This window comes from Topomyia yanbarensis, chromosome 2 (assembly GCF_030247195.1).
Source record: "Topomyia yanbarensis strain Yona2022 chromosome 2, ASM3024719v1, whole genome shotgun sequence".
NCBI classification, from domain to species: domain Eukaryota; kingdom Metazoa; phylum Arthropoda; class Insecta; order Diptera; family Culicidae; genus Topomyia; species Topomyia yanbarensis.
The window spans coordinates 361166116-361179547 of NC_080671.1; the positions used below are offsets into that span (position 1 = coordinate 361166116).

The 13432-nt window shown below is 41.8% G+C and overlaps 1 protein-coding gene across 1 annotated transcript; it reads right to left on the reverse strand.

Moving 5' to 3' along the window:
* Window positions 1-271: 271 nt before the first annotated feature.
* LOC131680710 (uncharacterized) lies at window positions 272-5959 on the reverse strand. The gene is made up of 2 exons (XM_058961418.1): window positions 5860-5959; window positions 272-5736 (listed from the first exon to the last, which is right to left on the reverse strand). The coding sequence occupies exons 1-2, from the start codon at window positions 5957-5959 to the stop codon at window positions 272-274; spliced, it is 5565 nt and encodes a 1854-aa protein (XP_058817401.1).
* Window positions 5960-13432: the final 7473 nt, after the last annotated feature.

Here is a 13432-nt window from a genome sequence, read left to right on the forward strand (position 1 = left end):
GAATAATTAATCTACTGCACTATACTTGTAGTATTTAATCCTGAATTACAAATGGCAAATAAACTTTAGTAGAGTACAACTTTTCCTCGCTGACTTGCAATTCTTTTTTGACATTTCTCCCTCGATCATCTCCTAACGCCAGCGGCGCCCGATTTATAGGGGCGATCGCACGGCAAAGATGTTTACATATAGGTGCAGACTATTATTTTATTTGGATGTATGGTGCGGTGCAACGAGCAGTTGCGACACTCCCCCCCCCAGTACTTCGAGATCACTGGTCCGATGTACTTACAGTCGCACCAACGTCCAATACTGCAAGCTTCACTGCTGGTCTCTCCAGGACTCCTGTAGCAGTCTGCACAAGAGCGCGACGAACTTGTCCATCCTTAGACTGGATTGCACGAACCACCCGACCTTTTGGCCAGCAATTTCTCGGCAACGTTTCATCCACAATAACCACGATATCTCCATCAGCTATAGGCTTAACCTGCTTAAACCATTTCGTCCTTCGTGTCAGGGATGGCAGGTATTCAGAAACCCAGCGTCGCCAGAATCTATTAGCGTAAACTTGCGACATCTTCCAGGTGTGTCTCAGTGCATAGCTGCTATCATCAAACGCGATCGGGGGCTTAGAACCGTCGGATGATCCGAGCAGAAAGTGATTCGGGGTTAACGCAGTGGACAGATCGTCCTCTTGCGGCAGTTCTGTGAGCGGTCGAGAGTTGATGATTAGTTCGACCTCGGTTAGCATGTTTCTCAGCAGCTCATCGGTGGGTGTGCGTGTGAGTTGTGTGTGTTTAAGGGCCTTCTTTATAGTCTGCACCAAGCGTTCCCAAGCTCCGCCGAAATGCGGGGATGCGGGTGGATTAAACGACCATTTGGTCTCGGTGGTGATGAAGTGTTTCATAATCTGTTCCTGATTCACTTGCAGCAACGCTTCCTTCAGTTCGCGACTGGCGCCGATAAAATTGGTTCCGCGATCACTGACGATTTCTATCGGTGCACCTCTTCTTGCGACGAAGTTTCTGATGGCGAGTATACACGAGTCTGTTGTGAGGCTGTGGGCTACCTCTATATGTATTGCTCGCACGGTGAGGCAAGTGATCAACACACCCCAGCGTTTCTGAATCCTCCGGCCGACAACCACCGACATTGACCCAAAGTAATCGATACCAACGTAGGAGAACGGGCGACTGAAGGCTTTCAATCGCGTAGGCGGAAGAGCGGACATTTCTGGTGTAGCCGGCATTGCCTGTCGGTTCTTGCAGAGTTGACAGCGACCTTGCATATGACGGTATACAGAACGGAGCTGAGGTACGTAGAATCTACGGCGAATTTCGTTGAGCACGGACTGGTGATTCATGTGGCAATATTTCTGATGGATGCTCATGATGATGAGATCTGTTATTGGGTGACGTTTCGGCAGCAGTATCGGGCGCTTGGTACACTCCTCTGCAAATTCGCAAGCGTCTATACGACCTTTCATTCGCAGCAGTCCATCTTCATCCAGCGTGGGACTGAGACCGTATAGAGTGCTACTCTTTGGTATCACTCTTTTCCACGGCACAGCGTTCGGTTTCTTCAGTCGCTCTATGTCTGCAGCAAACTCAGCATCTTGCACTTGCTTCAGAATAAACAGCTCTGCCTCCTTAAGCTCCAGTTGAGTCAGTGGACCGGTGGCTATGGGCTTTTCTGCCAGTTTCCTGATGAGATTCGCTGGATATCTTTTAACAAACGCTACTACACGCATCAACTTATTCCACTTCGAGAAATCTTCCCACCGAAACAGAGAACGCTGTACAGAGTGATGGAGCACATGTAGACGCTTTTCTTCCGCAGTTTGTCCAATTGGCGACATTGTGACAGGCCACTGAATTCTCGACATCCACAAAAATTCCAGGCCGCGGAACCATCGACTTTCAGCTGACAAATCTGGGAGTTTCTGCCACTTTGTGGCGTCATCCGCTACGTTTAATTTTGACGGAATCCAGTTCCACTCGTTCGGTTCAGTCATCTCCAATAATTCACTGACTCGCACTGCTACGAACTGGCTGTATTTTCGGTGATCGGAGTTAATCCAGCAGAGAACATCACGTGAATCCGACCAGAAGAATCTTTGCGTGGGTTTGAGCTTGTGTGTCTCCATGACATCGTTCGCCAAACGCGCTCCAATTATCGCTGCTTGAAGTTTCAATCTTGGAATTGACACGAACCGCAATGGGGCTACCCGTGTCTTCGCTCCGATAAGCGCACACTCCACTTCACCATTCTCCTCAAACCGCAGATACGCAACAGCAGCATACCCATTCTCCGATGCATCTACGAACACATGAAGTTGCATCACGTTCTGCTCTCCTACGCCGGTCTTTATTCGATAGCACCTCGGTACCTTGACATTTTCCACCTGCGGGAGGACTCGCAACCAGGTTTTCCACTTCTCGTGCTGCTCGGACTTAATCTGATCGTCCCAATTAACGCCACTTCGCCAGATTTCCTGAAGTAGTATTTTGAGGAACATTAGGAAGTGTGCCAATAATCCCAGGGGGTCGTAGATCATCATCAGAGTACTCAAGACCTGCCTCTTGGTTGGTATTATACGAGCTTGGAGTAAGTCGGAACTAATTCGCGGCGATACTTTGAATGTAAACGTATCCGTAGCAGTGCACCACCACATGCCGAGAACTTTCTCCGTTCCCATCTCATTCGATAGGTTTAAGCTTTTCTCACCCGGCCTGGCTTCTAGCTCTCGCAGCACTCTTTGTGAGTTTGATAGCCAGTTGCGTATTTCAAACCCGGCCTCTGCATGAACGTAGCGAACATTCTTCGCAAGTTGCACCGCATCTTCTTCCGACTCCTCACTGGACAGCATGTCGTCGACATAATGTTCTTTAACAATCGCCTCAGCCGCCCTCGGAAACTGTTTCTGGAATCGTTGCGCATTATGATTCTTCACATACTGCGCGCAGCTCGGTGAACAGCTAGCCCCGAATGTCATCACTTTCATTGCGTAGACGTCTGGACTACGATCTTGCTCACCATCACGCCACAGAAACCTCTGACATTGTTGGTCGTTCCTGTTCACCGAAATTTGGTGGAACATTTCCCGAATATCACCTGTAACGGCAACTCGATATTCTCGAAAACGGCGTAGGACAGAGGGAAGAGAACTAAGTTGATCAGGACCAGTTAACAGGAAAGTGTTCAGAGATGTTCCTGCAACCTTTGCAGCTGCGTCCCATACTATGCGAAGTTTCCCTGGTTTGTTAGGATTTACGACGGGGAATATGGGAAGATACCAGACTCGTGAAAATTCTTTCGACAGGTGACTTTTATTCAGTTTCTCAATATATCCGCTGCACTCGTAATCTCTGATTTTCTGCTTCAACACCTCAGCTAGTTCCGGTTCGCGCTGCATTCGCTTCTCCAAACATATCAGTCGTCGCATGGCCATCATTTTACTGTCCGGTAGTCGGACATCGTCATACCGCCAAAGCAGTCCTGTTTCGTATCGTTTTTCCTTCACGTGTGTCAGAGAATCTAGCAGCTGCTTCGCTCGTTCATCGTCTCTCGACAAAGGTGGTTTGATAGGATTCATTACTCCAACGCTGTCTAATGAGAAGTATGCCTTCATCGCACCATGTAGTTCGGCATCGTTCCGCTCGCAACACGGGCACACATGAAAGCTGTGGTGTGCTGTAAAGTCCGTCTCTGATTGTGGTGCCATAGAGCAGGGGCCGAATACTGTCCAGCCCAAAAGCGTTCTGGTGGCGATTGGTTCGTTGAATCCTCCTTCTCTGCTATCTAGCGCGTGACCCAGCCGGCAGTTGTCCATTCCTATCAGTATCTGCGGTCGAATATTGCGGTAGGAGTCAGCCGGCAAATTTTCCAAGTGTTGATAATGTTGCTCAAGTTCCTTCATCGCGAGAGTTTGACGAGGTAAAGCGAGACTCTGTACTGTGTGTACTTTAGAAATCCGGTATTTGCTCGAATCGTTTGTTCCAGAAATCTGCAACGGCAGCACCACGGAGTTCGTTTCCTGGCGCTGATGATCTGCCGTCCAACCAAGGCACAAGGGATGCGGTTCGCCTTCAAGATTAAGTTCCTTCAGTAAACTATGTTCCATCAGCGTTACTGATGAACCCTCATCCAAAAAGGCAAAGATGCGCACAGTCTTTCCTCGCCCATGAAGAAGTACTGGGATGTATCGAAAAAGAACCTTGCTAACTTTGTTGACGTGAGTGTTGCAAGTTTCGTTAGGCGTCTCTACACCAGCTCGAGGAATCGATATTTGTATGCTCTCATTTCGCTGGTATCTGAAATCATCGTGTAGCAGTTTGTGATGCATGTACGAACAACCGTTTCTTCCACAAGCTTCTTTTACTGAACAGGCTCCGAAATGCTTAACCAGGCACTTCCTGCAGAGTTTGTTCTGCTTTAGTGCCGTCCATCGTGCCCCGACACCTAGTTCTTGGAACTTCTTACACGAGGCTACATTGCTGCATCCCCCTAGACAAATTACACACTGCTTGTTGTATGATTTCAGAGACTCTATTGAGCTCGATGCCTGACCAGAACTGGTTTCGAGATGAACGTGGACCTCTTCTTTTCGACTACGCTTCTCTGGCTTGGCAGCGTATATACTAATTGACGACGGAACCGTAACTACACATGCTGCTTCCACAAGCGTACCCAACCAGGTACTGAAGTCTGACAGTGTGATTCCTTGTAAAGATTGTCGATGTTTCGCCCAATCGAGCTTAATGGTCGGTGGTAATCTTTCAACAAGCTTTTGGAGAAGTGCTACATTGCACAGATGCTCGTTCAATCCACAAGCCACTATCGTTGCACACATGTTCTGGACTGCGACACCGAAATCAATCAGAGTTTCCAATTTCTCTGTCTTCGGTGTAGGCATTTCCCGAATCTTGCACACTAGCGAGTGTACGATAATCTCTGGACGACCGAATAGCGTACGTAGCGTATGAATAACACCTTCAAGCCCAGCTGGATATAGCAATCGGCTTCTTACCACCTCGAGAGCTTTATCTTTTAAAGATCTCTGAAGTCTGAGCAGATTTTCTTCGTCACTAAACCCGCACATCTTGGTGGTGCTTTCATAAGTGGCGATAAACAGAGGCCACTCCTCAGGATTGCCAGTGAAGATGGGCAGTTCCTTTGCCACTGCATGCCTCGCTGCAAGCTGACTTCTACTTAGTTCGTGAGACGGTGCTTCTGATGGAACGTCAGAATGATGATTCTGCTCGAATGGATCCGCATCGACGTTCAAACCACTGCTATTTCTCTGCATTTGGTCACGAGTGCTGATTTCCATCGCTCTTAATCTTCCTTCAAGACGCTTCGTATCTAGACTCTGCTTTTTCGCCATCTCCTGAAGCCGTTTGTCCATTCGCTCGAGCACCTGACACATATCCGTCGCCACGCGGTTCTCATTTCCTAGCGTAGTGGAATTCGCACTAGGTGGCGGCACAGCCGGCGGGGCAAGCAACTCATCTCGAATTTGTTGCTCTTTCTTCTCCAGGCGGCGTTGGAACTGGTGCTGCAAATCATCAACCGTATTCTTCAACTCGCGATCCTTCTCCTGAAGCATTTTCTCATATGTCTGCTGCTGTTCGTCGAACCTACGTTCCATATCTGCCATTTGCTTCCGAAATTCCAAGACTAACTTCTTTTGCTGCTCTTGGGTGCCTTCCGTCTGTTGATTTGTTCCTCCTGGCACTGAAACCGTTAAAAGGGTCGGATTGACCTAAGCTGTCCGCCTTTTTTCGCACGATGAACAATTCCAGTCGACTTCCTCGATCCCTTCGTCAACGCCCACGCACCTAAAATGGAACCATCTACCGCAGTCGTCGCAGCATACCATCCGACTGTCGTCCGGATCATCGCACACACCACAACTCACACCCGGTTTCGGCACATTTTCTCGCCCGTTTTTGGGCATTGTTAAAGCCTCCCCGATCGCGAAGTAAACGTATTTTTTAAAATGTTGCGATTGCAACGAAAAAGAGACAGTTTTCCGATTTTCTGAACGATGTATTTTACAGTATATGACAGCGTTAAAAAATACCTGCCGGAGGGATACATAATTTTTAGTGTAGGTGGTACATATTTCCAGTTAGTGGTTCGATATAATGTTTAGTTTATAAATTTAAGAAAACTTACGTTTAGTGTCCCTTTTATGTCTTTTACAGTAGTTCAATTGGTGGTGGTAATGCTAAAATAAGGTTTGTAGGTTAGGTTAAGTTTCACCACGTTGTCATACTGAATATTTTACCTCTTATTGCGTGTAGTATGATTAATTTAGTTTTTACGATACCGTAGATGAAAGGATAGCAGCTATGTAGTACCTAAGGATTTTTATGGTTTAATTTAATTTAGTTAAGAACAATATATAGCACTAAACTAACCAATTTCAATCAGCCGTACTAATAGCTGTAGGATTTAACTGCTTTTAATTAGAATTTTTCAATTTATCGTACTGCACTCGTTTTTAGAACTATAATTTTAGATTTACTGCACTGTACTTGATTTTAACTAGAATAATTAATCTACTGCACTATACTTGTAGTATTTAATCCTGAATTACAAATGGCAAATAAACTTTAGTAGAGTACAACTTTTCCTCGCTGACTTGCAATTCTTTTTTGACATTTCTCCCTCGATCATCTCCTAACGCCAGCGGCGCCCGATTTATAGGGGCGATCGCACGGCAAAGATGTTTACATATAGGTGCAGACTATTATTTTATTTGGATGTATGGTGCGGTGCAACGAGCAGTTGCGACACCAACTTTGTTAAAAATAATTGCACAGGATTTCAAGAAACTTTGTGAACGGATTACTGTTAAAAACGTTTTTAACCGACCACTTCACCGGTCAAAAAACCTGTTTTAATCCACCTAGCGGTGCAATTGTGCCTTTCTCATTTCTCTAAACTATGGCACGGAGGCTTTTTATGTTCAACATAATTGTGGAAATGTCCATTACATTCTTAGTACACTTTGCACTTATACACAATGGCTTGCCAGCCACGAACTTGATGAGCTACGCGTCGACGGTGAACACTTGAAACAAAAAAATATCTTACTTCATTAGCCTAATCAGCATTAGATCAATGTTATCTGCTTGCTAACTCATATTGTCATGCGGGGGTGGGTATGTGAGGAGGGCGAAAGTCCCATGAACGAACGACTCCCCAGCTTAAATAGGTATGCTTTGTGATATAGTGGTGGTTTAAAGATGATGGGGTTGAAAGAGAGGGGTATGAGGGCTGGATTGGGTGGTGGTCTGAGGGGTGATTTAAGGAGATTTTTAAAGGAAGGGAGTGAACAGTAGAGCGGGGGTGTAACCCCTCTCCGTAAACCATCAACTACACCCGTGTTAAAATCCAGAAACCTTATGCGAGTCGAAAAAAAAATTGGCCGGGATTAGGTTGACGTTTTTCAAAGTGATTGCATAACCTTTCTATATGAGAAAGGCAAAAATATGCCAAAATCCAAAAAAGTGAATTGTCGTCAATTTTTTTTTCGAGTTTGCATCAAATCTCGACGTTTCATGCACCTTGAACACATTTAGCATCAAAAATAAAAATTATATTTTTAATTTTTCCTGTAGTTTATATGAGAAATTTCTGTGTGGCCGCACTCTGAAACCCGTGATTCCGGAACCAGAATTCCGATCGATCCAAAATTCAATAGCAGCCGATGGGAAGGTTGCACCTTTCATTTAAGACTAAGTTCGGGCAAATCGGTCCAGCCATCTCTGAGAAAAATGAGTGACATTATTTGACACATACGCACATACGTACACACACATACACACATACACACACACATACACACACATACACACACATACAGACTTTTTCCGATCTCGACGAACTGAGTCGAATGGGATATGACACTCGGCCCTCCGGGCCGGGATTAGGTTGACGTTTTTCAAAGTGATTGCATAACCTTTCTATATGAGAAAGGCAAAACGGTGGATCGATTTAAAATGTGCAGAGCTTTATAGTAGAATCCACATGGAAAGAAAACGCAAAACATTAGATGCACCAATATATTGCAATTCATGTCCAAGTAACATTTTAAGTTTTATAGCAAACTACAAGTGCAATCTATGTTTTAAGAGGAACCTCAAAACTACCATAAAACCTTAATTGTTAGTTGGGATGTTTCAATAATTTTCAATTAATTTTATTTTCAAAAATCATAACTGGAACCTTGTTCATATTATTCGTAATCACTCTAAATAGTTACAAAGCGGCATAACGGAGTCCCATATTAATTGTCATAACCATAACTCATTTCTTTGAGGGACTAGTGATCCCAGTGATTCACTCCAATCGGTAATAAACATGTTAGGGCACATTCTGATAAAAAAAAAACATTGTTGAAAACTGAATTCGTTCCAAATCCGCGCGATTCGTCAAATTGAGAACATAAAACGCGTCAAATCCGCGAGAAACACGAAATCCGCAAAAATCGTGCAATCCGCGCGACCGTAACAACCCTGCAATAACTTCAGTTCTGGAGCTGATCCTTGTAACTGTTGATACTCAAATGAAAGGCAATAGTCACATTTGTTAGCCTTACAGCTGTTTAAAAAAACGTTGTTGTCCACAAACAATGGGCATGAATGGGTTAAACAAGTATGATTCTCCGTGAGCAATACGGAACACGAATGTCACAGCTCGAAACGTACTAAGAAGTGGTGGCAGGAGCATCTACTGTACTGGGCAAAGCATATGTGGTCACCAACCATCCTTAATATTAATAAAATGTAGTATTCAGAGTGGCGCATGAAGGAGGCCAATATCTGACCAAACGCCAATCAAGTACAGCAAACTTTAGAAAAACATTAACCCGTACCTGTATTATCGCACATACAGTTCTGAGATCTGTGTCTTTTGTTCCATTGAAATGGGAGTTTTTTTTTCTTGGGCGCTACTGTACAGTGTTTTCCATGGTGTGCATAAGCAGTATTGACCGCTGTTGATGGTAATGACATGTGGGAAACTGATTGTCGTAGGTGCACAGAGTTGTCTGAGTACTAACAGAGTCACATTTCAGGTTAAGAACGTAGAAATTGAGTGACAAACTTGAAAAAAAATCCTCTTTCATTATTAATAGATACTGCTTGTCCGTATTGAGAAATGCAATTGCAAATAATGGCAACGTGATCAATATTGTTTCAACCACGAAAAGTCGATGTTTGAGACAAGGTTCTGGAGCATATAACAAGAAACAACTTGTGCACTTGTGGAAAATCTTTTTTTTTTCAAAATATCTTTTCCGGGTGATTTTTTCGAATTTCAAAATGTTCTACTGTTATATCCGGCATATACACGATTTTTATCATTAAATCTAATTTCTATATGTTGAGCTGTCGAAAATTTTAATCCCAAAAAAACAACATTTTGATATAAAAAAACTTTTTATTTAATAAGTTTCCACAGACAAAACCGTATTCTTATGAATTTGTAAAGTAACGCTATCAAATCCAGGGATAACGATTTGTTGCAGGCTGTCTCTTTCATGCAAAAACATATATTCAAAGAACGACTAACATAATATCAATATATCAATATTTTTTCTACAAAAGGACTAAGGAGATTTTTGTAAACAAACTTATTTTGTTCATTATTCCGCTGCCGAGTTGAATTTCACATGCATCAACATCTTTACCCTTGGTAAAATCAATTTCAAATGTTTTCTATGTTGAAATGATAACAAATTAAGAGAAATCAGCAAAACAAAAGTTTGTTTACAAATCTTATTAGCCCTATTCAAAAGATGATATGGATATGTTCTAAAACCCTACTGTGACGCCAGAATGAACATTGAACATTTTGTTACATAGTGTGTAAGTAAGGAGTTCCCCACTACGTGGGTTTTTGTGTATTTGCCCGCCGGTCCTCTATTGACGTAAACACAGTAAAACAAATAAAACGTCTACCGATATGTTAGCTTTCCTTCATCGGATCATTTTCTTTTGTCTAATGTGTTTTTGTTTATTTTATACTTTCCTCGACAATTTTTGAAAACAATAAATATTGAGAATCGAAAATTTCGTTTCGACGGAAAATCATTAAAAATTATGTCATCCCCAGGACTTTTTCGGCTTCAAAAATTTCATTTTGATGCCAATTGCTTTAAAATGATGAAAGATCTAATGTCAAATCAAAAATACAGTGACAGTGGTAAATAAAAGTCTTGAAAACAACATTTACTTGAGGACAGTTTATGATAAACTAACTTCCTCGGAACTTTCAACATTTTTTACCACCGAATTTTCCAAACGAACTGAGCTGCGGAACAGAACATAAACAGACAATTACTAGGAGTTTAGGGTTTCTACGAATCCGCTAGAAACATGCTTTGGTTTTGAACTGTGAAACCACGTTCCAATAGTTTTACCCCTTTCATGTCCAACTTTTTTCTTATGTATATAGGGCTAAAACCTGATTTGTTCTTTAAATTGTTGGGGTCTACAAAAACACGAAATATCTGTGTTGAGCAGGATTGGTGCTTCTCTAGCAGTGCTCGATGTTGCTCAATTCCTATTACCCGATGCTAAATACAACTCTCCCTCAATATTTAAAATAGTCCAATTGCATGGAAAATGTAGCCGAAGGCAGTCTAAATTGATAGAATTATCATGTGCCTTCATGTGATGCCATCAATGTCGTTCTGAACTCGGCCGCTAGGGCGGCGCTTCACGTAACTCTATAACGATACATGATAGGAAAATGGTGTCTTCAGAGCATTTTTGGACTTTTTTGAAAGTACAAACTATGTAAGAGGTTTCGAGATAATGCACATTTTTTTTTTGAAAAATTATTTGAAAAGTTAATTTTTACTCGAAACTTACTTGGTTTCAATCCAATAATAAAATTATGTTCTAGACTTTTCACGATATATCTTATAGAGCAATTCCCTGTGGAGTAAACACCACTTAAACCTAAAACAAAAGGAGACAAAACGTAGTATCTGAAAGAATTTAAGAAATAGGATAAAGAAAATCGTATATTAATTTACTCCAGGTTTGTCCCGCCCAATTTTCTTTTGGAGTAGCATCGTTAGGATTGCTAAAAAAACTACCTAATTGCTTGCGATAACTGATAACGGTATCTCTTTTGCGACACTCAAAATGGAAAACATATTCAAAAAAATATTTTTGCAGGCCATTTCATAGAGAGCGATCCTCAATCGATTATAATTATGTTTGTGTGTGTTAACCTTCCAAATTCCACTGGCCGGGAGCGGCATCATAAAAAAAATATTTCTGCATATAGTCTGGCTTCTCCATGCAAACAATTTGATTTCGAATGTAGAAGGTGTTTGCTCTACCAATTTTCCAATGACCCATTTCAGAATGACAAAGACCTAGCGGTACATTCCAAATGACTTTTTTCCAGATTAAAAATTCTAAGTCCTTTTAGATGGAAAGAACTTAGAAGAATTTTGGCAGTTTTTTTTGCGCGGATTTCGCAATAACACGGTTTTAGCAAAAAATATTCTAAGTCCTTTTGTATTGATTTTCGAGAAGATGGAAGAGACGGATCTGGAACACTCCACACGGCCAGCACCTCAACAATATGGGTATTATCGGAAGGGTCTTGACGAGTAGGTGCCAGAAATTTATGTTTGACGCCATTTTGAAATCTAAAATGGCGCCAAACAAACATTTCTGGTACCTACTTGTCAAGACCATTCCGGAAATCCTAATATTGATTGGGTTTTGGCGAATTTCACTAAACTGGAAGTCGCCATCTTGGATTTCAAAATGGCGTCAAACATAAATTTCTGGCACCTACTCGTCAAGTGCATTCCGAAAATACCCATATTTTGGAGGTGCGGGCAATACGACGGTCTTCCAGATCCGTCTCTTGCATCTTTCCGAAAATCTTAAGTCTTACATTCAAAAAGACTTGTTTTGCAAAAACCGTATTAATTGCGAAATCCGCGCAAAAAAATTGCCAAAATTCTTCTAAGATCTTTGCATTTAAAAGGACTTGGAATTTTTTACAGGTAAAAGCCTGTCTTTAACATTCAAAAGGGCTTAGAATATTTTTGCGCAATCCGTGTAAAAAAAAAAACTTTCACAAAAAAGTTTTTGCTGAGGGTTTTTTTAGGCGGATTTTCGAATTAGCGCTGTTTTTTACGCGGATTTTTGAATTACCGCGGTTTTTATACGGATTTTACAATAAACGCGTTTTTTGGCGGATTTTCAATTATCGCGGTTTTTTATGCAGTTTTTACGTGGTTTTTACGCGGTTTTTACGCGGTACGTATCCCCTGCTTAAAGAAAGCCTGTGGGTATTATTATTACATTATCGATTCCTTTCTACGAATAAGTGCGCAAGGAATTGACACTCATTTCGTGTATCATCACATTTTAATTCATTGCTTTGAAGATTTTTCACCTTGTACATACCGTCATTTACTTTTGAGTGGATTACACTCAGGTTTTTTTTACGCGGGGAATACAGGCCGCGTAAATGAAAACCGCGTGAATTCAAAAATTTGCGTAAATGAAGTCTCTTGAAGACGATGGCGTTGATGCTGGGTGGATTCGCTTCGACGTTGTGCCGATAAGCGCGGAGTTTCCTGTTTCCACTTAAGGCCTATCGCTCAAGACGAAGACTTCAAGTGATTAAAATTAAGTTTTATCTTAAATTCGTTATCAAAGAAATGAGCATCACAGAATAAACGAATGTACAAATAACTAAGGCAATGAGCCCATTTTCGCCCTGTTTCAATTATCACCCTACACATTTCAAGCCGTTGGTTAGAGCAGCGTCTGAAATATTTGTCAAACCCATTGTCTCATTCGATTGTATATTGGTTCTTAGTAACAATGCTGTCTATTCCAATTTAGATGCATTCCATCGATTATAGGCCGTGGAATTAACCTTTTCATGCCCCTCTTTTTTCTAGCGGTTCCAAAACTATTTTTCCTTAAAACTTGTACGTAACTTGTTTTGGTCACAATAGGTGCTTTTCTTGCAGTGCTAGAAGCTGTTCAAATTGAAGCGACCGGTCGGGACCCATGTCTCCGTTGATATAGAAATTCTGATTGTTTCAATGAAAAAGACCTAACATAATCGATACTTGTTTGGCGAATACGAGAAACATGTATAGTATCTTCTTAGGGTGCCAATTTGAGATTAATTGAGCGACCGAAAATGAAAGTCATAAGAACAGAATATGTTTCGTAAAACCCGCTTCAAATATATTAGAATATAAAAACCAGATACAAACTTCAAGTTTAAAAATCGGACAGGGGCTCTCCTTCGTAAGAGTTGGATAAAAAAAATCATCAGTATAAAATTCGGTAAAAAACATTTTCGATTCTTACAAAGTAGTTTTTTTAGTCGACTTTTAAGCTTGAGAATCACGATATACGGATTC